This window comes from Chiloscyllium punctatum, chromosome 3 (assembly GCF_047496795.1).
Source record: "Chiloscyllium punctatum isolate Juve2018m chromosome 3, sChiPun1.3, whole genome shotgun sequence".
Classification (NCBI taxonomy): Eukaryota; Metazoa; Chordata; class Chondrichthyes; order Orectolobiformes; family Hemiscylliidae; genus Chiloscyllium; species Chiloscyllium punctatum.
Genome location: NC_092741.1, coordinates 766,345 through 792,189, shown reverse-complemented (window position 1 = coordinate 792,189; position 25,845 = coordinate 766,345). Strand labels below are relative to the sequence as shown.

Below are 25,845 nucleotides of genomic sequence, written 5' to 3'. Positions count from 1 at the left end.
TACAGGTGCTCAGTGAGTGAGGGACCAGAACAGGTGCTCAGTCAGAGAGGGACCAGTACAGGGGCTCAGTCTGTGAGGGACCAGTACAGGTGCTCAGTCTGTGAGGGACTAGTACAGGTGCTCAGTCTGTGAGGGACTAGTACAGGTGCTCAGTCAGTGAGGGACCAGTATAGGAGCTCAGTCTGTGAGGGACCAGTACAGGTGCTCAGTCTGTGAGGGACTAGTACAGGTGCTCAGTCAGTGAGGGACCAGTACAGGTGCTCAGTCAGTGAGGGACCAGTACAGGCGCTTGGTCTGTGAGGGAACAGTATAGGCGCTCAGTCTGTGAGGGACCAGAACAGGTGATCAGTCTGTGAGGGACTAGTACAGGCGCTCAGTCTGTGAGGGATCAGTACAGATGCTCAGTCAGTGAGGGACCAGTACAGGTGCTCAGTGAGTGAGGGACCAGTACAGGCGCTCAGTGAGTGAGGGACCGGTACAGGTGCTCAGTCTGTGAGGGACCTGAACAGGTGCTCAGTCTGTGAGGGACTAGTACAGGCGCTCAGTCTGTGAGGGATCAGTACAGATGCTCAATCAGTGAGGGACCAGTACAGGTGCTCAGTGAGTGAGGGACCAGTACAGGTGCTCAGTCAGTGAGGGACCAGTACAGGTGCTCAGTCAGTGAGTGACCAGTACAGATGCTCAGTCAGTGAGGGACCAGTACAGGTGCTCAGTCTGTGAGGGACCAGTACAGGCGCTCAGTCAGTGAGGGACCAGTACAGGTTCTCAGTCTGTGAGGGACCAGTACAGGCACTCAGTCTGTGAGGGACCAGTACAGGTGCTCAGTCTGTGAGGGACCAGTACAGGGGCTCAGTCTGTGAGGGACCAGTACAGGTGCTCAGTCTGTGAGGGACCAGAACAGGGGCTCAGTCTCTGAGGGACCAGTACAGGCGTCCAGTCTGTGAGGGACCAGTACAGGTGCTCAGTCTGTGTGGGACAAGTACAGGTGCTCAGTCTGTGAGGGACCAGTACAGGCACTCAGTTTCTGAGGGACCAGTACAGGTGCTCAGTGAGTGAGGGACCAGTACAGGTGCTCAGTCAGTGAGGGTCCAGTACAGGTGCTCAGTCAGTGAGGGTCCAGTACAGGTGCTCAGTCTGTGAGGGAACAGTACAGGCGCTCAGTCAGTGAGGGACCAGTACAGATGTTCACTCTATGCATGACGCGTACAGGTGCTCAGTCTGTGAGGGAACAGTACAGGCGCTCAGTCTGTGAGGGAACAGTACAGGCGCTCAGTCAGTGAGGGACCAGTACAGATGTTCACTCTATGCATGACGCGTACAGGTGCTCAGTCTGTGAGGGACCAGTACAGGCACTCAGTTTCTGAGGGACCAGTACAGGTGCTCAGTGAGTGAGGGACCAGTACAGGTGCTCAGTCAGTGACGGACCAGTACAGGTGCTCAGTCTGTGAGGGACCAGTACAGGCACTCAGTTTGTGAGGGACCAGTACAGGTGCTCAGTGAGTGAGGGACCAGTACAGGTGCTCAGTTAGTGAGGGACCAGTCCTGGTGCTCAGTCTGTGAGGGATCAGTACAGGTGCTCAGTCTGTGAGGAATCAGTACAGGTGTTCATTCTGTCAGGGATCAGTACGGGTGCTCAGTCTGTGTGGGATCAGTACAGGCGCTTGGTCTGTGAGGGAACACTAAGGCGCTCAGTCTGTGAGGGATCATTACAGGTGCTCACTCTGTGAGGGACCAGTACAGGTGCTCAGTCTGTGTGGTAACAGTACAGGTGCGAAGTCAGTGAAGGACCAGTACAGGCATCAACTTGTGAGGCACCAGTACAGGCGCTTGTTCTGTGAGGGACCCGTACGGGTTCTCAGTTTCTGAGGGACCAGTACAGGCGCTCAGTCTGTGAGGGACCAGTACAGGTGCGAAGTCCGTGAGAAACCAGTACAGGTGTTCCGTGTGTGATGGACCAGTACATGTGCTGTGCCTCTGAGAGACCAGTACAGGCACTCAGTTTGTGAGGAAACAGTAAAAATGTCCAGTCTGTGAGGGACCAGTACGGGTGCTCCGTATGTGAGAGACCACTACAGGCGCTCAGTGTGTGAGGGACCAGTACAGGTGCTCAATCTGTGCGGTAACAGTACAGGTGCAAAGTCAATGAGGGACCAGTACAGGTTCTCAGTCTCTGAGGGACCAGTACTGGTGCTCAGATTGTGAGGGACCAGTACAGGCACTCAATCTGTGAGGGACCAGTACAGATGCTCAATCTGTGAGGGACCAGTATGGGTGGTCAGTCTGTGAGGGACCAGTACAGGTACTCAGTCTGTGAGGGACCAGAACAGGTGCTCAGTCTGTGAGGGACCAGTACAGACGCTCAGTCTGTGAGGGACCAGTACAGGTGCTCAGTAAGTGAGGGAGCAGAACAGGTGCTCAGTCAGAGAGGGACCAGTACAGATGTTCACTCTATGCATGACGCGTACAGGTGCTCAGTCTGTGAGGGACCAGTACAGGCACTCAGTTTCTGAGGGACCAGTACAGGTGCTCAGTGAGTGAGGGACCAGTACAGGTGCTCAGTCAGTGAGGGACCAGTACAGGTGCTCAGTCTGTGAGGGACCAGTACAGGCACTCAGTTTGTGAGGGACCAGTACAGGTGCTCAGTCTGTGAGGGACCAGTACAGGGGCTCAGTCTGTGAGGGAGCAGTACAGGTGTTCACTCTATGAGGGACCACTACAGGCGCTCAGTGTGTGAGGGACCAGTACAGACGCTCAGTGTGTGAGGGACCAGTACAGGCGCTCAGTGTGTGAGGGACCAGTACAGGTGTTCACTCTATGAGGGACCACTACAGGCGCTCAGTGTGTGAGGGACCAGTACAGACGCTCAGTGTGTGAGGGACCAGTACAGGCGCTCAGTGTGTGAGGGACCAGTACAGGTGTTCACTCTGTGGTGGACCAGTACAGGCCCTTGGTAACGTACCTTGTGGGAAGAAGAATGCAGATAGCCAGAAGGAATACGGTTCTGGGGAGTCAATCTCCTGAAGCTGACTGGCCTTTCTCGGGGTTAGTTTCAGTGTTTTCCCGGGGGAGATCCTGTGGAGCATGAAGAGATGAATGCAGTTAAATACAGGAGGTGCGCGAAGCCCGGTATCCTTAGGGTACAAAGTAGCAACCAGAGCAAATGGGATTTACATTTCAGGGTGGAGAAATTTGGATCAGATATGGGAGAGAAACCAGGGGATCAAGGAGATGGGGATCGGATAGTGGAGTAATCACTGGGGATCAAGGAGATGGGGATCTGGAGGATAGGGATCTGGGGGATGGGGATCTGGGGGATGGGGATCAGGGGGATGGGGATCTGGAGGATAGGGATCTGGGGGATGGGGATCAGGGAGATGGGGATCAGGGGGATGGGGATCAGGGGGATGGGGATCAGGGGGATGGGGATCTGGGGGATGGGGATCAGGGGGATGGGGATCAGGGAGATGGGGATCAGGGGGATGGGGATCAGGGGGATGGGGATCAGGGGGATGGGGATCTGGGAGATGGGGATCAGGGGGATGGGGATCTGGGAGATGGGGATCAGGGGGATGGGGATCAGGGGGATGGGGATCAGGGGGATGGGGATCAGGGGGGTGGGGATCTGGGGGGTGGGGATCTGGGGGATGGGGATCTGGGGGATGGGGATCAGGGAGATGGGGATCAGGGGGATGGGGATCAGGGGGATGGGGATCTGGGGGGTGGGGATCTGGGGGGTGGGGATCTGGGGGGTGGGGATCTGGGGGATGGGGATCTGGGGGATGGGGATCAGGGGGATGGGGATCTGGGGGGTGGGGATCAGGGGGATGGGGATCAGGGGGATGGGGATCAGGGAGATGGGGATCAGGGGGATGGGGATCAGGGGGGTGGGGATCTGGGGGGTGGGGATCTGGGGGATGGGGATCTGGGGGATGGGGATCAGGGGGATGGGGATCTGGGAGATGGGGATCAGGGGGATGGGGATCAGGGGGATGGGGATCTGGGGGATGGGGATCAGGGAGATGGGGATCAGGGGGATGGGGATCGGGGGATGGGGATCAGGGGGATGGGGATCTGGGGGGTGGGGATCTGGGGGGTGGGGATCTGGGGGATGGGGATCTGGGGGATGGGGATCTGGGGGATGGGGATCTGGGGGATGGGGATCTGGGGGATGGGGATCTGGGAGATGGGGATCTGGGGGATGGGGATCAGGGAGATGGGGATCTGGGGGATGGGGATCTGGCTGTGTGTACCTTTTCTGAGCAATTGCAGTAAATTGCCTTGACCAGGTCCTGAAGAAGTTCACCCGCTCAGCCAGGTCATCAATCCAGGAGGCCAGAGGTTTGCAGGATTCATAGGAATGTTGCTGTATGGGAAGAGAAATGAACTCACACCCGAACGGGAAGCATTACTCCAAACCAATCTGCCCCTTCCTATCCTATCAATGTTTGTGTTGTCGGGGAAGGTGTCCATTGCCACCATCCAGGCCAAACCCTTCCGTTAATTCAACCAAACTCCCAGAAAAGCTTCCCCCAGCTCAGAATCTGTCAAACCATGATTGTCAGAGTACTCCCCAAATTTCACTATTTAGAGAGAAAATCGCTCCAAAAGACAACATTAAACAACAACTATTTCCAACTCCATGCCTCCCTCTTTCTAAGGTCTTGTTATCTCCCTCCCACTCTCGAACAATCTGCCAATCCAATAAAGCCCCTGCTACATTTGCAGCTAATCAATTTCCGAAACCATCTCGGATGTCGATCTTCCCCTGTTTGGAGAGTCCCCTGGGATCGTCTACGGTCACCTGCTACAAAGATGTTCCATATGATAAAGGTACCTTTGTTCGACAGTGTTTTCAATAGCAGTTTCTCTCTCTCTCTCTCTCTTTCCCGAGATGGATCTCTCTCCCTGGCTAACTCTCAAAACGCTGGGTTTTTTCATACCCCAATCAGCGGATCGTTTGATTGGTTCAATGTTGTTACAACAGTAAAATTCAAATTCGATTGGGTTTTTCAATCCTGGGGCACAATTTAAACTGATTGGTGAAATTTAAAGTGTTGTGGAAACAGCTGAATGTTCCATATTTTCAGGTTTGCAGTGTCCTCTGAGACTGCTCGTCAGTCACACGACAGGTACCTGTAACATCTCAGTATAAAACAGTTTTCAGGGTACAGCACACACCTCCAAGTTCAGAACATCGTTCGACTCATTAGGTGCACACCAACTTTCGGACCCTATCCCTGTCACAGTCATTTCCCATGGCTAACCCACACTTCTTAGGACTGGGCAGGAAACTGGAGCATCCAGAGGAAATCCACACAGACACAGGGAGAAGATGCAAACTCCACACCTGCGGCTGGAGTCGAAGCTGGGTCTTTCACACAGTAAGATAGCAGTGCTAACAACAGCTCCAGCAGGTACATACCTGGGTGGCACACACTCCTACACAGCTGACATGTCCTGAGGTACACCTTATGATTCCAAGATTCCAAGCCTGTTGAAATCTGGGCTACACTTCCTGTAAAGTCCATGAGAGTCTCGCAGATTCTCATCGCTGGGCAAAGAATGGGCAGTATTGTGCCACCATCCCATCTCATTCAGGGAGTCATATAGTCTTCAGCCAAGGCCAGCAAAGGAAGGCCTCATCCTCCAGGAACCAGCCTCTGGAGGTAACAGGCTCCCTGAACAGATTGGAATATGAGAGCACTCGAGAAAAAACCGCATCATGGCAGCTTCAGTTGGTGAAGATGGAGTGTGGCTGTCGATCGCAGTGATGGAAGTGCCCTTTACACCACGGTACAATGGGACTCTGACTGGCATGTGTGGGCAAGCACCAGGAGGACACCACTGAGGGTCCTGACTTCACCACAGATCCCATCACCGGGGAAACACAGGGATAGAACATAGAACATAGAACATAGAACAGTACAGCACAGAACAGGCCCTTCAGCCCACGATGTTGTGCCGACCACTGATCCTCATGTATGCACCCTCAAATTTCTGTGATCATCTGTATGTCCAGCAGTCTCTTAAATGTCCCCAATGACCTTGCCTCCACAACTGCTGCTGGCAACGCATTCCATGCTCTCACAACTCTCTGTGTAAAGAACCCGCCTCTGACATCCCCTCTATACTTTCCTCCAACCAGCTTAAAACTATGACCCTGCGTGTTAGTCATTTCTGCCCTGAGAAATAGTCTCTGGCTATTGACTCTATCTATGCCTCTCATTATCTTGTATACCTCAATTAGGTCCCCTCTCCTCCTCCTTTTCCCTAATGAGAAAAATCCGAGCTCAGTCAACCTCTCTCCTTATAAGATAAGCCCCCCAGTCCAGGCAGCATCCTGGTAAACCTCCTCTGAACCCTCTCCAAAGCATCCACATCTTTCCTATAATAGGGCGACCAGAACTGGACGCAGTATTCCAAGTGCGGTCTAACCAAAGTTTTATAGAGCTGCAACAAGATCTCACTACCTTAAACTCAATCCCTTGTTAATGAAAGCCAAAACACCATATGCTTTCTTAACAACCCTGTCCACTTGGGTGGCCATTTTAAGGGATCTATGTACCTGCACCCCAAGATCCCTCTGTTCCTCCCACTGCCAAGAATCCTATCCTTAATCCTGTACTCAACTTTCAAAATTCGACCTTCCAAAATGCATCACCTCGCATTTATCCAGGTTGAACGCCATCTGCCACCTCTCAGCCCATCTCTGCATCCTGTCAATGTCCCGCTGCAGTCTACAACAGCCCTCTATACTGTCAACGACACCTCCAACCTCTGTGTCGTCTGCAAACTTGCTGACCCATCCTTCAATCCCCTCATCCAAGTCATTAATAAAAATTACAAACCCTTGTAAAAATTACAAAGGGATGTGGGGGTGTGATCTGGCACAGACCGCAGTGCTAACAGCCCTAACACTGTCATGAGTTGACCATTTCGAGATCCTCTGCAGGTCCCCATTGGCGTCTTGGTAGGAGCTGGTCACATTCCAGTTCACTTGGGCCAGTAACAATGTCCCTGAACATCCTCAGTCTGGAGCCCTCCGTGCTGCAGAGGAAATGATTGATTGTGGTCCTCCTGTCCACCAGGGGAGGACGGGGGTGGGGGAGGACGGGGGTGGGGTTGTTGCTGGTCCACATCTTGCTGGTCTTTCCTATCTCTACACCTTCACTGCTTTGTAAGGTCCCAATGGGAACCCCTGCAGTGACTGGATCCATCAATCAGACTGGGTCAGGACAGCTCCTCAGTGATGGGAACAGTCAATATTCCCAGGTCTCCCAAACGATGGCCTGGCACGGTCCTCGATACTCTGGGACATGGAGCGTGGAGCACTCCAACAAGGCCACCCAGGGAGAAGCTGCCAGTTTAACTTGGGACAGTGTTCCTTATTGCAAGGAGACCGTGCCAATAATGTCGCAGGGTGAGCGTATGACAGTCCGAGTCCTGTCCGAACACTCTTCCCAGCCCCAGGAAAGACATTGTTGTGTAAAAGCAGCCCAAGGTATGAGGGAATTACTCGGTGTGCCTGTGCAGCCAGTTGGTTCTCCCGGGTTTTTGTGACCGTTGGGGGGGTGGGAGGGTTGGGGGGGGGGATTGGGGGGGGCGGTGGGGGTGCTGCTTTGATCGTCGCCTGGACTTTGTGCTGCTTCACTGAAGCTCGTTTCATTCGTTCACAGGATGAAGGTGTCACTGGCCAGGCCAGCGTTTATTGCCCATCACTAGTTGCCCAGGGGGGGGCAGCGATGGGTCAGCCCCATCGCTGTGGGTCTGGAGACGAGGGAAGGTTAGCAGATTCCCACCCTAAAGGACATTAGTGAAGCTGATGGGGTTTTCCTTCCACTCTTAATTCCAGATTTTAAAATTAAATTGAATTCCAATTCCACCATCAGCCAGGGCAGGGATTTGAGCCACGGTCCTCGGGTTGAACAGTCCAGTGATAATACCACAGGCCACCAGCTCCTGGGTGAGTAAGGCATCCCCTAGACTCGGATACCCCTGACTGTGTGTATGGAGTACCCCAGACAAACAGCCCGAGCCTTGATTGAAAGCTACTCCCTGTGACTGTGCACTTTGGGGCCTGGTGTTGAAGGTGGAGAGCCCCAGTGAGTCTGGGCGAATGGGAAACCACCTATCGATGAAGTGAGATAGTGTGTGATTGTGATTCATGTTGTTGTCGGTGAATCCATGCAAGGAGACCACCCAGTGCCCACTCACTGGAATCCTGGCTCACCCTTTCACCTTCAGTAGGGAACATCAGAGCGTTTCGGTTTCACGTCAAGGAGCTAGTCCCTGGCTAACTTTCTCACCGTCCCCCTTGCTATTCAGTTCTTGGAAGATGTGGCGCAAACATTTTGAAAAGACGGACAGAATTCTAAGCGGAGAACGTGAAGGTGCAAGTGAACAGCAGGAGATGAGTGAGAAAGGAACAGGAAGTCCGATGAGTCTGGCAGTAAATGAGGAAAGACAAGAATTCAGAAGCACTGGTGGGTGTTGTGGATAGAATTACAGAGTGGCTGCAGTACACAAGGAGGTCACTGTGTGCTGTCATGTCCTCGTGTCTCTCTGGACTGAGATCCAGCTGCAGTACATTCCTGCTGTGACCCTACTACCTTACGATGATGACCCAGCTCCCCCCCCACTCACTCTCTGACAGTGTCGTTGGATCTGGCTCCAGCCTTCTCTCAGACAGCGAGCTGCCGATGCTAACGTCTCCTTCCAGCCGGCTCTGCTATTCATGGCAGATTGGATTGCAAACACAAATCCAGGTCACTCCCTTTCACCCTTCCTTTGCTCACCCAGAATCTCTCACAATCTGTCTGAAAACTGGTCAGCAGCTGTGCTCCAGGTCTCCATGACCCTCAGACTCTGCTTCCAATGTCATTTCAGGACGACCCTCTGACAGAGAAATAAAATCACTCTCTTTATCTTAAACATACTTATTTCTGGCTTCTCCCTTATCTATATCTCCATCTATATCCTGTCAGGATGATAGGCTTCAGTCAAGTTCAATCCCGGTCTGTCCAACAGTTGCATGTTACTGTTTCACCAACCTTACTCCTGTTAGATTGCTATGGAGAAGGTTTCCCTGTGTCTCCACTAGTCTGCCAGTGTGGTTTAGGAGTTGGTTATCTCGATCACCAATTCCCTGTGTGGTTTAGGAGTTGGTTATCTCGATCACCAATTCCCTGTGTGGTTTAGGAGTTGGTTATCTCGATCTCCAATTCCCTGTGTGGTTTAGGAGTTGGTTATCTCGATCACCAATTCCCTGTGTGGTTTAGGAGTTGGTTATCTCGATCACCAATTCCCTGTGTGGTTTAGGAGTTGGTTATCTCGATCACCAATTCCCTGTGTGGTTTAGGAGTTGGTTATCTCGATCTCCAATTCCCTGTGTGGTTTAGGAGTTGGTTATCTCGATCACCAATTCCCTGTGTGGTTTAGGAGTTGGTTATCTCGATCACCAATTCCCTGTGTGGTTTAGGAGTTGGTTATCTCGATCACCAATTCCCTGTGTGGTTTAGGAGTTGGTTATCTCGATCTCCAATTCCCTGTGTGGTTTAGGAGTTGGTTATCTCAATCACCAATTCCCTGTGTGGTTTAGGAGTTGGTTATCTCGATCACCAATTCCCTGTGTGGTTTAGGAGTTGGTTATCTCGATCTCCAATTCCCTGTGTGGTTTAGGAGTTGGTTATCTCAATCACCAATTCCCTGTGTGGTTTAGGAGTTGGTTATCTCGATCTCCAATTCCCTGTGTGGTTTAGGAGTTGGTTATCTCGATCACCAATTCCCTGTGTGGTTTAGGAGTTGGTTATCTCGATCACCAATTCCCTGTGTGGTTTAGGAGTTGGTTATCTCGATCACCAATTCCCTGTGTGGTTTAGGAGTTGGTTATCTCGATCTCCAATTCCCTGTGTGGTTTAGGAGTTGGTTATCTCAATCACCAATTCCCTGTGTGGTTTAGGAGTTGGTTATCTCGATCTCCAATTCCCTGTGTGGTTTAGGAGTTGGTTATCTCGATCACCAATTCCCTGTGTGGTTTAGGAGTTGGTTATCTCGATCACCAATTCCCTGTGTGGTTTAGGAGTTGGTTATCTCGATCTCCAATTCCCTGTATGGTTTCCAGCCTTTCGGGATTGACTAAGACAGAGCAATAGACAATGAAGTACCTGCCAAAGTTTCGGCATCTTCATACTGAGAAAGGAATTGTAGGTTTCCTCAAGAGTGTCCGTCAGGATCATCTGTCCCTTCACGACGAGGCAGAGGGAGTGCAGTGAGGAACAAACCACTGAGAGCAGCCGATTAAATCGAGAGATCTCCTGCCGCAGGATGACCAGCAGTGCGGAATGTACCAAGGAATCATAGCCTGGGGAAGAGGAGGCAGCAACAGAGTCAAACTGGTGGCATTGGGCGCAGGGGGCAGCTGGTGAATACTGATCGAGCATCAAGCTGGTCAGATGGTTCCATTGGGTCTAGTCAGGAGGATGTGCAGGAAGCTTGGGAGTGAGAGCCAGCCAGGGACATTCACACCAACAGGATGGGGACAGGGGGATGGGTGGGGGACGGAGGGATTCTGCAGGCGAAGAATAGCTCCAATTCTCCACATATCCTGCCTGTCCATCTCACCCTGTATGTCCCTCACCCCCTGTCCATCTCTCCCTGAACCACCCTCACCCCCTGCCCATCCCTCCCTGTACCACCCTCACCCCCTGCCCATCCCTCCCTGTACCACCCTCACCTCCTGCCCATCTCACCCTGTACCACCCTCATCTCTGAGGGAGTGCCGCACTGTCTGAGGGTCAGTACTGAGGGAGTGCCGCACTGTTAGAGGGTCAGTACTGAGGGAGTGCCACACTGTCAGAGGGTCAGTACTGAGGGAGTGCTGCACTGTCAGAGGGTCAGTACTGAGGGAGTGCCGCACTGTCAGAGGGTCAGTACTGAGGGAGTGCCGCACTGTCAGAGGGTCAGTACTGAGGGAGTGCCACACTGTTAGAGGGTCAGCACTGGGGGAGTGCCGCACTGTCAGAGGGTCAGTACTGAGGGAGTGCTGCACTGTCGGAGGGTCAGTACTGAGGGAGTGCCGCACTGTCAGAGGGTCAGTACTGAGGGAGTGCCGCACTGTCAGAGGGTCAGTACTGAGGGAGTGCTGCACTGTCAGAGGGTCAGTACTGAGGGAGTGCCGCACTGTCAGAGGGTCAGTACTGAGGGAGTGCCGCACTGTCAGAGGGTCAGTACTGAGGGAGTGCTGCACTGTCAGAGGGTCAGTACTGAGGGAGTGCCGCACTGTCAGAGGGTCAGTACTGAGGGAGTGCCGCACTGTCGGAGGGTCAGTACTGAGGGAGTGCTGCACTGTCAGAGGGTCAGTACTGAGGGAGTGCTGCACTGTCGGAGGGTCAGTACTGAGGGAGTGCCGCACTGTCGGAGGGTCAGTACTGAGGGAGTGCTGCACTGTCAGAGGGTCAGTACTGAGGGAGTGCTGCACTGTCAGAGGGTCAGTACTGAGGGAGTGCCGCACTGTCAGAGGGTCAGTACTGAGGGAGTGCCGCACTGTCAGAGGGTCAGTACTGAGGGAGTGCCGCACTGTCACAGGGTCAGTGCTGAGGGAGTGGTGCACTGTCACAGGGTCAGTGCTGAGGGAGTGCTGCACTGTCAGAGGGTCAGTACTGAGGGAGTGCCACACTGTCAGAGGGTCAGTACTGAGGGAGTGCTGCACTGTCGGAGGGTCAGTACTGAGGGAGTGCCGCACTGTCGGAGGGTCAGTACTGAGGGAGTGCTGCACTGTCAGAGGGTCAGTACTGAGGGAGTGCTGCACTGTCAGAGGGTCAGTACTGAGGGAGTGCCGCACTGTCAGAGGGTCAGTACTGAGGGAGTGCCGCACTGTCAGAGGGTCAGTACTGAGGGAGCGCCGCACTGTCAGAGGGTCAGTACTGAGGGAGTGCCGCACTGTCAGAGGGTCAGTACTGAGGGAGTGTCGCACTGTCAGAGGGTCAGTACTGAGGGAGTGCCGCACTGTCGGAGGGTCAGTACTGAGGGAGTGCCGCACTGTCAGAGGGTCAGTACTGAGGGAGTGCCGCACTGTCACAGGGTCAGTGCTGAGGGAGTGCTGCACTGTCGGAGGGTCAGTACTGAGGGAGTGCCACACTGTCAGAGGGTCAGTACTGAGGGAGTGCCGCACTGTCACAGGGTCAGTACTGAGGGAGTGCTGCACTGTCGGAGGGTCAGTATGAGGGAGTGCCGCACTGTCGGAGGGTCAGTACTGAGGGAGTGCTGCACTGTCGGAGGGTCAGTACGAGGGAGTGCCGCACTGTCGGAGGGTCAGTACTGAGGGAGTGCCGCACTGTCGGAGGGTCAGTACTGAGGGAGTGCTGCACTGTCGGAGGGTCAGTACGAGGGAGTGCCGCACTGTCGGAGGGTCAGTACTGAGGGAGTGCCGCACTGTCAGAGGGTCAGTACTGAGGGAGTGCCGCACTGTCAGAGGGTCAGTAGTGAGGGAGTGCCGCACTGTCGGAGGGTCAGTACGAGGGAGTGCTGCACTGTCGGAGGGTCAGTACGAGGGAGTGCCGCACTGTCGGAGGGTCAGTACTGAGGGAGTGCCGCACTGTCAGAGGGTCAGTACTGAGGGAGTGCCGCACTGTCAGAGGGTCAGTACAGAGGGAGTGCCGCACTGTCAGAGGGTCAGTACAGAGGGAGTGCCGCACTGTCAGAGGGTCAGTACTGAGGGAGTGCTGCACTGTCAGAGGGTCAGTACGAGGGAGTGCTGCACTGTCGGAGGGTCAGTACTGAGGGAGTGCTGCACTGTCAGGGGGTCAGTACTGAGGGAATGCTGCACTGTCAGAGGGTCAGTACTGAGGGAGTGCTGCACTGTCAGAGGGTCAGTACTGAGGGAGTGTCGCACTGTCAGAGGGTCAGTACTGAGGGAGTGCCGCACTGTCGGAGGGTCAGTACTGAGGGAGTGCTGCACTGTCAGAGGGTCAGTACTGAGGGAGTGCTGCACTGTCAGAGGGTCAGTACTGAGGGAGTGCTGCACTGTCAGGGGGTCAGTACTGAGGGAGTGTCGCACTGTCGGAGGGTCAGTACTGAGGGAGTGCCGCACTGTCGGAGGGTCAGTACTGAGGGAGTGCTGCACTGTCAGAGGGTCAGTACTGAGGGAGTGCTGCACTGTCAGAGGGTCAGTACTGAGGGAGTGCTGCACTGTCAGAGGGTCAGTACTGAGGGAGTGTCGCACTGTCGGAGGGTCAGTACTGAGGGAGTGCTGCACTGTCAGGGGGTCAGTACTGAGGGAATGCTGCACTGTCAGAGGGTCAGTACTGAGGGAGTGCTGCACTGTTGTGAGACACGTATTGAAGCTTCCCTCTAAGTTCAATATTTGCGGATGAGTGTGTGTGTGACGTAATGCACTACTTGTGGCAATCCTTCCCCACCCATAAACATCGGTACCTCCTGGTGAATTGGTGAAGGTGTTCATGGTGAAATGGGGACATAAATGATATTCCTGGTCTTTGATGAGAGAAACGACATCGGTCGGAAGTGAGATGGGGATTTAAGGCCGATCATCAGGGAGTTAGGGTGGAAGCTTCGAGCTCGGACAAACAGAGCTGTTATCTCTGGACTGTTACCTGTGCCATGTACTTGTGAGCTGAGGAATAAGGAGAGAGAGGAGTTGAACACATGGCTACAGGGATGGTGCAGGAGGGAGGGTTCCGGAGATCCGGATAATTGGGGCTCTTTCTAGGGAAGGTGGGACCTCTACAAACAGAATGGTCTTCATCTGAACCAGAGCAGGAAATTCGCTAGTGCCCCTCGGGAAGGTTTGAACTAATGCAGCAGGGGGATGGGAACCTGAATTGTAGGCTCAGTGCCCAGGGGGGGAGTAGTGAGGTCAGAGGTCGGTTGACAAGGCCGTGGGAGTGCACCGGCCATCAGGGTGTTGGTTTGGAATGGGTTCTCTTCAATGCCTGGAGCATCCAGAATAAGGTGGTGAACTTGCAGCATAGGGGTTGGTACCTGGGATTTCGATGTTGTGGCCATTTCAGAGACATAGATAGAGCAGGGACAGGAACGTTGCAGGTTCCGGGATTTCGATGTTTCAGCAAGAACAGGGTAAATGGTAAAAGGAGAGGTGTGGCATTGGTAATCAAGGACAGTATTATGGCAGCTGGGATAACGTGTGAGGACCCATCCACTGAGATAGTCTGGCCTGAGGTTAGAAACAGGAGAGGTCACCCTGTTGGGAGTTTTCTATAGACTTTCAAAAAGTTCCAGAGATGTCGAGGAAAGGATTACAAAGATGATTCGCGATAGGAGTGAGAGTAATAGGGTAGTTGTCATGGGGGGACTTCTCAAATATTGACTGGAAATACGATAGTCTGAGGACTTTAGTTGGGTCAGTTTTTGTCCAGTGTGTGCAGGAAGGTTTCCTGACAGAGTATGGAGACAGGCCAACAAGTCAGGAGGGAGGTCACACTAGGTTTGGTACTGGGTAATGAACCCAGCCAGGTGTTAGATTGGGAGGTAGGTGAGCACTTTGGTGACAATGACCACAATTCAGTTAAGTTTACTTTAGCGATGGAAAGGGATAGGTATATACCACAGGGCAAGAGTTACAGCTGGGGAAAGGCAATTATGATGTGATTAGGCAAGATTTAGGAAGCAATGGGATGGGGAAGGAAACTGCAGGGAGTGGGCACAATCGAAACGTGGAGCTTATTCAAGGACCAGCTCCTGTGGGTCCTTGGTAAGTATGTACCTGTCAGGCAGGGAGGAAGTGGTCGAGTGAGGGAGCCGTGGGTTACTCAAGGAGTTGTATCTCTTGTCAAGAGGAAGAAGGAGGCTTATGTTAGGATGAGATGTGAAGGCTCAGTTAGGGCACTTGAGGGTCACAGGTTAATCAGGAAAGACCTAAAGAGAGAGCTCAGAAGAGCCTGAAGGGGGAATGAGAAGTTGTTGGGGGATAGGATCAGGGTAAACCCTAAAGCTTTCTCTGGGTATATCAGGAATAAAAGAATGACGAGAGTAAGGTTAGGGCCAATCAGGGACAGTAGTGGGAAGTTGTGTGTGGAGTCAGAGGAGATAGGGGAAGCACTAAATGAATATTTTTCCTCAGTATTCACATTGGAAAAAGATAATGTTGTTGAGGAGAATCCTGAGATCCAGGCGACGAGACTAGACGGGATTGAGGTTCACAGGGAGGAGGTGGTAGCAAGTCTGGAAAGTGTGAAATAGATAAGTCCCCTGGGCCAGGATGGGATATATCCTCGGATTCTCTGGGAAGCCAGGGAGGAGATTGCTGAGCCTTTGGTTTTGATCTTTATGCCGTCATTGTCCACAGGAATAGTGCCAGAAGACTGGAGGATAGAAAATGTAGTTCCCCTGTTCAAGAGGGGGAGTCAAGACCATCCTGGTAATTATAGACCAGTGAACCTTACTTCAGTTATGGGTGAAGTGTTGGATAAGGTGATAAGAGATAGGATTTATAATCATCGAGAAAGGAATAAGTTGATTCGGGATAGTCAGCACGGTTTTGTGAAGGGTAGGTCATGCCTCATAAACCTTATTGAGTTCTTTGAGAAGGCGACCAAACAGGTAGATGAGGGTAAAGTGGTTGAGGTGGTGTATATGGGTTTCAGTAAAGCATTTAATAAGGTTCCTCACAGTAGGGGAATACTCTGTACAAAATTCTGAGGCATGGGATTGAAGGTGATTGAGCAGTTTGGATCAGAAAAGAAGACAGAGGGTTGATGGGGAATGTTTTTCCTGTAGCTCAGTTACTAGTGGTGTACCACAAGGATCTGTTTTGGGGCCACTGCTGTTTGTCTTTTTTTTATAAATGATCTGAATGAGGGCAGAGAAGGATGGGTTGGTAAATTTGTGGATGACATTAAGGGCGGTGGAGTTGTGGATAGTGCCAAAGGATGTTGTAGGTTACAGAGGGACATCGATAAGCTGCAGAGCTGGGCTGAGAGGTGGCAAATAGAGTTTAATGTGGAAAAATGTGAGGTGATTCACTTTGGAAGGAATAACAGGAATACAGAGTACTGGGTTAACAGTAAGATTCTTGGCAGTGTAGACAAACAGAGATATCTCGGTGTCCTGGTGCATAAATCCCTGAAAGTTGCCACCCAGGTTGATAGGGTTGTTAAGAAGGCACACGGTGCATTGGCGTTTATTAGTAGAGAGACTGAGTTTCAGAGCCACGAGGTCATGCTGCAGCTGTACAAAACTCTGGTGCGGCCGCATTTGGAGTATTGTGTACAGTTCTGGTCACCACATTATAGGAAGGATGTGGAAGCTTTGGAAAGGGTTCAGAGGAGATTTACTAGGATATTGCCTGATCTGGAAGGAAGGTCTTAAGAGGAAAGGCTGAGGGACTTGAGGCTGTTTTTCTTAGAGAGAAGAAGGTTGAGAGGTGACTTAATTAAGATGTATAAAATAATCCGAGGGTTAGACAGGGTGGACACTGAGAGCTTTTTTCTTTGGCTGGTGATGACTAGCACGAGGGGAGATAGCTTTAAATTGAGGGGAGATAGATCTAGGACAGATGTCAGAGGTAGTTTCTTTACTCAGAGAGTAGTAGGGGGCGTGGAACGCACTGCCTGCAACAGTAGTAGACTTGCCAACTGTAAGGGCATTTAAATGGGCATTGGACAGACATATGGATAACAATAAAACAATGTGGGTTAGATGGGCACCAGATTAATTTCACAGATTGGCGCAACATCAAGGGCCGAAGGGCCTGGACTGTGCTGTAATGTTCTATGTTCGATGTTCTGTGTCAAACAAATTGGGAGCGAATTGTTGACCCTTTGATGTGAATTACAATGGGATTAACGGTGTAATGGCAGGCTGAGTGAGTAGAAGTGAGGCCTATGACCTCCTGACACTGAGGAGTGTGCCATGTCTTTGGCAGTCATATCTCTGAGCCGTGTACCTCAGTGTGAGCTCACAGCTCGGACCGTGGGGGGATATGGTCAGATAACCAAGCAGGACCCCTCACCTTTCACTGACTGAACGTATGCTGTCCATGTGGGTAAAGCCAGAAGACCAGCTAGATCCAGGAAGGTGTCGTCTGACTCCTGTATCCCCTCCACTGTTTCTGGCAGCTTCTTCAGGATGCTCTCTGCTTTCTCGAACACAATTTCACCCTCACTCCTTTGCTCCCTAAAAAAAAACAAGAAGAAGATTCACTCGATTCTTCAAACAGTGAAAGGCCATTCTCTGGAACTGTTTTGTTGGTGAACAACTGCCTCAGGTCGATTCTTTAACAATTCCCAGAAGGTTCAGTCGTGGATTTCCAGACCCTGAACCAATCCCTTTCCTGACTCCATGTCCCTCTCCTCACACTCCTTCAGAAATCCCAGGCCATCCTCCAAATCCCAGAATTCAGCCCAGACTGGAATCAGTTCCTGAAACCAGAGGGTTTCACTCAATCCAAGGGTTCATGGTCACTGACACAGACCTGGTAACTGGTCACTAACACAGACCTGGTTACTGGTCACTAACACAGACCTGGTAACTGGTCAGTAAAGCCAGCACCGGTTAATGGTCACTTACACAGTTCCAGTTAATGGTCAGTAACAGCAGCACTGGTTAATGATCACTAACACAGAACTTGGTTAACGGTCAGTAACGACAGCACTGGTTAATGGTCACTAACACAGTTCTGGTTAATGGTCAGTAACGGCAGCACAGGTTCATGGTCACCGACACAATGCCGATTAATGGTCAGTAACACAGTGCTGGTTAATGGTCACTAACACAGTGCCGGTTAATGGTCAGTAACGGCAGCACAGGTTCATGGTCACCGACACAATGCCGGTTAATGGTCAGTAACATCAGCACTGGTTCATGGTCACCAACGCAGTGCTGGTTAATGGTCACTAACACAGTGCCAGTTAATGGTCAGTAACAGCAGCACTGGTTAATGGTCACTGACACAGTGCTGGTTAATGTTCACTAACACAGTGCCAGTTAATGGTCAGTAACGGCAGCACTGGTTAATGGTCACCGACACAGTGCTGGTTAATGGTCACTAACACAGTGCCGGTTAATGGCCACTAACATAGTGCCGGTTAATGGTCAGTAATGGCAGCACTGGTTAATGGTCACTGACACAGTGCTGGTTAATGGTCACTAACACAATGCCGGTTAATGGTCAGTGACACAGTGCCAGTTAATGGTCAGTAATGGCAGCACTGGTTAATGGTCACTGACACAGTGCCGGTTAATGGTCACTAACATAGTGCCGGTTAATGGTAAGTAATGGCAGCACTGGTTAATGGTCACTGACACAGTGCCGGTTAATGGTCAGTGACACAGTGCCGGTTAATGGTCAGTAATGGCAGCAGTGGTTAATGGTCACCGACACAGTGCTGGTTAATGGTCACTAACACAGTGCCGTTTAATGGCCACTAACACAGTGCCAGTTAATGGTCAGTAATGGCAGCACTGGTTAATGGTCACCGACACAGTGCTGGTTAATGGTCACTAACACAGTGCCGGTTAATGGTAAGTAATGGCAGCACTGGTTAATGGTCACTGACACAGTGCCGGTTAATGGTCAGTGACACAGTGCCGGTTAATGGTCAGTAATGGCAGCAGTGGTTAATGGTCACCGACACAGTGCTGGTTAATGGTCAGTAACAGCAGCACTGGTTAATGGTCACTAACACAGAACCTGGTTAACGGTCAGTAACAACAGTACTGGTTCATGGTCACCGACACAATGCTGGTTCATGGTCACTAACACAGTTATGGTTAATGGTCAGTAACGGCAGCACAGGTTCATGGTCACCGACACAATGCTGGTTAATGGTCAGTAACACAGTGCCGGTTAATGGTCAGTAACAGCAGCACTGGTTCATGGTCACTAACACAATGCCGGTTAATGGTCACCGACACAGTGCCAGTTAATGGTCAGTAACGGCAGCACTGGTTCATGGTCACTGACACAGTGCTGGTTAATGGTCAGTAACGGCAACACTGGTTAATGGTCACTAATACAGTGCTGGTTAATGGTCACTGACACAGTGCCGGTTAATGGTCAGTAATGGCAGCACTGGTTAATGGTCACTGACAAAGTGCCGGTTAATGGTCAGTGACACAGTGCCGGTTAATGGTCAGTAACAGCAGCACTGGTTCATGGTCACTAACACAGTGCCGTTTAATGGTCACCAACACAGTGCCGGTTAATGGTTAGTAACGGCAGCACTGGTTAATGTTCACCGACACAGTGCTGGTTAATGGTCACAAACACAGTGCTGGTTAATGGTCAGTAACAGCAGCACTGGTTAATGGTCACCAACACAATGCCGGTTAATGGCCACTAACACAGTGCCAGTTAATGGTCAGTAACAGCAGCACTGGTTCATGGTCACTGACACAGTGCTGGTTAATGGTCAGTAATGGCAGCACTGGTTCATGGTCACTGACACAGTGCCGGTTAATGGTCAGTAACTGCAGCACTGGTTAATTGTCACTAACACAGTGCCGGTTAATGGTTAGTAACGGCAGCACTGGTTAATATTCACCGACACAGTGCTGGTTAATGGTCACTAACACAGTGCCGGTTAATGGTCAGTAACAGCAGCACTGGTTCATGGTCACTAACACAGTGCTGGTTAATGGTCAGTAATGGCAGCACTGATTAATGGTCACTAACACAGTGCCGGTTAATGGTTAGTAACGGCAGCACTGGTTAATATTCACTGACACAGTGCTGGTTAATGGTCACTGACACAGTGCCGGTTAATGGTCAGTGACACAGTGCCGGTTAATAGTCAGTAACAGCAGCACTGGTTAATGGTCACCGACACAGTGCTGGTTAATGGTCAGTGACACAGTGCCGGTTAATAGTCAGTAACAGCAGCACTGGTTAATGGTCACTGACACAGTGCTGGTTAATGGTCAGTGACACAGTGGCGTTTAATGGTCAGTAACAGCAGCACTTGTTCATGGCCACTAACACAGTGCCGGTTAATGGTCAGTAATGGCAGCACTGGTTAATGGTCAGTAACACAGTGCCAGTTAATGGCCACTAACACAGTGCCGGTTAATGGTCACTAACAGCAGCACTGGTTCATGGTCACTAACACAGTGCTAGTTAATGGTCAGTAACGGCAGCACTGGTTCATGGTCAATGACACAGTGCCGGTTAATGGTCAGTAACACAGTGCTGGTTAACGGTCAGTAACAGCAGCACTGGTTCATGGTCGCCGACACAGTGCCGGTTAATGGTCAGTAACAGCAGCACTGGTTCATGGTCACTAACACAGTGCGCGTTAATGATCAGTAACGGCAGCACTGTGCTGGTTAATGGTCAGTGACACAGGGCTGGTTAATGGTCACTAACACAGTGCCGGTTAATGGTCAGTAACAGCCGCACTGGTTCATGGTCACGAACACAGTGCCGGTTAGTGGTCACCAACACAGTGCCGGTTAATGGTCAGTAACAGCAGCACTGGTTCATGGTCACTAACACAGTGCTGGTTAATGGTCAGTAACAGCCGCACTGGTTCATGGTCACTAACACAGTGCCGGTTAATGGTCACCAACACAGTGCCGGTTAATGGTCAGTGACACAGTGCTGGTTAACGGTCAGTAACAGCCGCACTGGTTAATGGTCACTAACAGAGTGCTGGTTAATGGTCACTAACAGCAGCACTGGTTAATGGTCACCAACGCAGTGCTGGTTCATGGTCACTAACACAGTGCCGGTTAACGGTCAGTAACAGCAGCACTGGTTAATGGTCACTAACAGAGTGCTGGTTAATGGTCAGTGACACAGTGCCGGTTAATGGTCACTAACAGCCGCACTGGTTAATGGTCACTAACACAGTGCTGGTTAATGGTCACCAACACAGTTCCGGTTAATGGTCAGCAACAGCCGCACTGGTTAATGGTCACTAACACAGTGTTGGTTAATGGTCAGTAACAGCAGCACTGGTTCATGGTCACTGACACAGTACCGGTTAATGGTCAGTAACAGCCGCACTGGTTAATGGTCAGTAACACAGTGCTGGTTAATGATCAGTGACACAGTGCCGGTTAATGGTCAGTAACAGCAGCACTGGTTCATGGTCACTAACACAGTGCCGGTTAATGGTCACCAACACATTGCCGGTTAATGGTCAGTAACAGCCGCACTGGTTAATGGTCACGAACACAGTGCTGGTTAATGGTCACCAACACAGTGCCGGTTAATGGTCAGTAACAGCCGCACAGGTTAATGGTCACTAACACAGTGCTGGTTAATGGTCAGTAACAGCCGCACTGGTTCATAGTCACTAACATTATGCCGGTTAATGGTCACTAACACAGTGCTGGTTAACGGTCAGTAACAGCCGCACTGGTTAATGGTCACTAACAGAGTGCTGGTTAATGGCCAGTGACACAGTGCCGGTTAATGGTCACTAACAGCCGCACTGGTTAATGGTCACTAACACAGTGCTGGTTAATGGTCACTAACAGCAGCACTGGTTAATGGTCACCAACGCAGTGCTGGTTCATGGTCACTAACACAGTGCCGGTTAACGGTCAGTAACAGCAGCACTGGTTAATGGTCACTAACAGAGTGCTGGTTAATGGTCAGTGACACAGTGCCGGTTAATGGTCACTAACAGCCGCACTGGTTAATGGTCACTAACACAGTGCTGGTTAATGGTCACCAACACAGTGCCGGTTAATGGTCAGCAACAGCCGCACTGGTTAATGGTCACTAACACAGTGTTGGTTAATGGTCAGTAACAGCAGCACTGGTTCATGGTCACTGACACAGTACCGGTTAATGGTCAGTAACAGCCGCACAGGTTAATGGTCACTAACACAGTGCTGGTTAATGGTCAGTGACACAGTGCCGGTTAATGGTCAGTAACAGCAGCACTGGTTCATGGTCACTAACACAGTGCCGGTTAATGGTCACCAACACAGTGCCGGTTAATGGTCAGCAACAGCCGCACTGGTTAATGGTCACTAACACAGTGTTGGTTAATGGTCAGTAACAGCAGCACTGGTTCATGGTCACTGACACAGTACCGGTTAATGGTCAGTGACACAGTGCCGGTTAACGGTCAGTAACAGCAGCACTGGTTAATGGTCACTGACACAGTGCCGGTTAATGGTCAGTAACTGCACCATCATTAGTGTTCATTAACAGGGTACTGGCTAAATGTCAATCAGAACACAATTGGTTAATGCTGGTTAATGGTTAGTGCTTTGACTAGTTCCTGATTATTACTGGTTGGGTTGTTGGTAGTCTGGAAGTGGAGTGCTGGCTCACTGAGCTTTCCTTTCACGGTGTTTCGGTAACAGTGTGGTCGTCACTCTTTCTGATCCTGTCATGAATAGACACATCCACAGCGAGCAGATTGGTAAGGATGAGGTCAGGTATGCTTTTCTCTCTTGTTGGTTCCCTCACCACCTGCTGTCCACCCAATCTAGCAGCTCTGTCCTTGAGGACCTGACCAGCTCAATCAGTAACGCTGCTGCTGAGCCCGTCATGGTGGTGGGACACTGAAATCCCACACCCAGAGTACAGTTTACACCCTCGGCACCAAGTGTTGTTCAACATGGAGGAGGTCTGATACATCAGCCGAGGGGAGGAGGGGCCGTGGTAATCAGCAGGAGGCTTCCTTGCCCATGTTTTACCTGAAACCCTGAGACTTCATGGGGTGTGGAGTCAATGGTGAGGATTCCCAGGGCACCTCCCTGCTGACTGTATCCCACGGTGGGGCCATCTCTGCTGGGTCTGTCCTGCTGGTGATGGTCCCAGAGATGGTGCTGGAGTGGGGGACATGGCCTGTGAGGTAGGATTCCCTGAGCAGCACCATGTCAGACCCAGTAAGGATGGCAGGTTTTCTTCTGTCAAGGCCATTCATGATCCGAATGGGTTCTGACAACGATTGCCGAGGGTTTCGCTGGTCAATATTCGGGCCAGATCTTTATTGAATTGGAACGTCCCCAATTACCAGGGTGGGATTTAAACCCATCTCCCTGGAACATTTGCCTGGGGCTCTGGATGAGTGATATAACCGTGACACCATCCTCCGAGGGAAATCTGAACGGTCTCAGCCCAGCGCAGACAACTGGTGTTTCATTGAACTGGATTCTTGAACCTGGTGATGGTGGGATCATGAAGGTGATGGATTGTCTATGAGACATGACGAGCCAGCAGCTGGACTGACCTGAATGTTTGCACCCCAGCGCTCAGCCGGGGCTCAATACTCTTGATGGTGGTCATGAAGCTTTTGGCTTGGTTTCCAAGGTACGCTTTCTCAGCGTTATCCTGCATTCCGAAGATACCTGGGGAATCGCGGTCTGGGATAGACTCGATGGAGTTGATGCATTGTAGAAAGTCCATGCTCTCCGAGATCATACAATAAACCTAATCAGGTAGGCGGAGGAGACAAACAGATTCACATCAGTGGGACAACAGGAGTCGACTCGGCCCATCCAGCCGGTTCGAGCACATTGCAGAGCTCTATCTCATCACCTTTAGACAACTTCAATCCCTGGAGAAATATCACCAGTGGAGCCATCCCCAAATTCGGTGGGTCCACTGATAGGATATGTAATATTGGGGCAGACCCAGCTCCCCAGGGACTGCTCACTATCACACAGCTCCATTGGGAGGGGGGGGATTCATTATGAACAAGACACCCCCCCACCCCCCCCCACCCCCCCCCAGTTCCAGGCACAGGAACCTCCTCAACGTCTCTGGGTGGGGGATGGACTGGGTTAGACCCGGCCCCCTTGATGATCCAACTCCTGAGATGGGGTTAGACCAAGGTCTCATGGTGATCCAAGTCCCGAGATGGTGATTGGATTGGGTTAGACCCAGGCCCCATGGTGATCCAAGTCCTGAGATGGGGATTGGATTGGGTTATACCCAGGCCCCATGGTGATCCAACTCCCGAGATGGGGATTGGATTGGGTTAGACCCCAGGCCCCACAATGATCCAACCCCTGAGATGGGGATTGGATTGGGTTAGACCCAGGCCCCATGGTGATCCAACTCCTGAGATGGGGAATGGATTGGGTTAGACCCAGGCCCCATGGTGATCCAAGTCCTGAGATGGGGATTGGATTGGGTTAGACCCAGGCCCCATGATGATCCAACTCCTGAGATGGGGATTGGATTGGGTTAGACCCAGGCCCCATGGTGATCCAAGTCCTGAGATGGGGATTGGATTGGGTTAGACCCAGGCCCCATGGTGATCCAACCCCTGAGATGGGGAATGGATTGGGTTAGACCCAGGCCCCATGGTGATCCAACCCCTGAGATGGGGATTGGATTGGGTTAGACCCAGGCCCCATGGTGATCCAACTCCTGAGATGGGGATTGGATTGGGTTAGACCCAGGCCCCATGGTGATCCAACTCCTGAGATGGGGATTGGATTGGGTTAGACCCAGGCCCCACAATGATCCAACCCCTGAGATGGGGATTGGATTGGGTTAGACCCAGGCCCCACGATGATCCAACTCCTGAGATGGGGATTGGATTGGGTAGACCCAGGCCCCACGGTGATCCAACTCCTGAGATGGGGATTGGATTGGGTTAGACCCAGGCCCCATGATGATCCAACCCCTGAGATGGGGATTGGATTGGGTTAGACCCAGGCCCCATGGTGATCCAACCCCTGAGATGGGGATTGGATTGGGTTAGACCCAGGCCCCATGGTGATCCAACCCCTGAGATGGGGATTGGATTGGGTTAGACCCAGGCCCCATGGTAATGATATCCCTCTTCCCCTCCACCCCACTCGCAGCTATGGATGGTGCTGTTTGTGGACAGATTGACTGACAGACAAGAAGGGTTTGTCCTGAAGTGATGCTCACCCCGTCAGTGGAAAAGCAGAAACCTTCGTTGAGGATGTCGGGGTTGTAGAAATTGCTGAGGGTGCAGTTGAGACATCGCCTGTCCCAATGGTCTGTGACCCGGCCTCCATATACCACCTCTCCAGTCAGGTAACGCAATGCTGTCCATGGGATTTCCGTCTCCTGGGAAATCAGCATCTCCAGGTTCAGAATGGCCACCTGATGTGGGAGACACAGAGACACTCTCAGGAGCAGAACTCTCCCCCTGCTAGCTCATTGGGCTGTCGATTGTTATTGACCCCCAGGCTGCAGTCCGTCAGTGAAGCCCAGCTCCTGCTGGATCTCTGCCTCCTACTTCCTGTCCTGAACCTTTCCCCCAGTTTCCATCACACTGACCCACGGTTTGGTCACAGGCTGCATCATAGGGAAAGGGTTACCATTGAGAAGGAGATTCGAAGGAAGCTCTCTCTGGGTGTTTCGGAAGCTGTGATGTTGATGAAGCTGTGATGTTGATGGGAGTAAAAGTGTTGGTGGAGGGTGTGATGGTGATCCCTAGACCCGTACCCGGGACTGAAACCTGTCCAGGCCAATCACAGGCATTTTCCCCGAGTCCGAGAGAGGGACATCAGACCTCAGCAAGTGTCCGGATGCTGGGTGGGTTTGTTAAAAGGCAGCAGTTGAGGGACGATGCACTGTTTAACAGGAGAGAGAGAGAGAGAGGAGTGAGAGAGAGAGAGAGAGAGAGAGAAACACTTGGCAATGTGTCACAGGGGAACACTTTCCTGATCCTCACTCTGAGGCAGGACAGGGTCTTCCAGAACGTGTTTCTCCAGGATGATGATCCAGGATGTTTCATCGTCTCCAGTGGGAACAGACTTTGTTCATCCCCAAGAGCTGCTGGGCTTCTCCCGAGAAACTAGGGACTGGTTCCTGCCCCCACTTATCCCCCTTCCCCATCAATGTTCCCCCCTTCCCCTATCGATGATCCCCCCTTCCCCGATCGATGTTCCCCCCTTCCCCCCTTTCCCTATCGATGTTCC

The 25,845-nt window shown here is 51.8% G+C and overlaps 1 protein-coding gene across 1 annotated transcript in view; it reads right to left on the bottom strand.

Annotated features, from left to right (window-relative positions):
• The window catches only part of LOC140453733 (dynein axonemal heavy chain 6-like), a 74,277-nt gene extending 48,872 nt beyond the window's left edge, over window positions 1-25,405 (bottom strand). Inside the window, exons 1-7 of the mRNA XM_072548696.1 lie at window positions 25,370-25,405; window positions 24,827-25,024; window positions 23,172-23,371; window positions 16,988-17,151; window positions 10,164-10,360; window positions 4,251-4,363; window positions 2,960-3,072 (exon numbers count right to left, since the gene is read on the bottom strand). Of these exons, the coding sequence (XP_072404797.1) occupies window positions 2,960-3,072; window positions 4,251-4,363; window positions 10,164-10,360; window positions 16,988-17,151; window positions 23,172-23,371; window positions 24,827-25,024; window positions 25,370-25,405 (1,021 nt within the window). The remainder of the gene's footprint in view (window positions 1-2,959; window positions 3,073-4,250; window positions 4,364-10,163; window positions 10,361-16,987; window positions 17,152-23,171; window positions 23,372-24,826; window positions 25,025-25,369) is intronic.
• Between the last annotated feature and the right edge of the window lie 440 nt (window positions 25,406-25,845).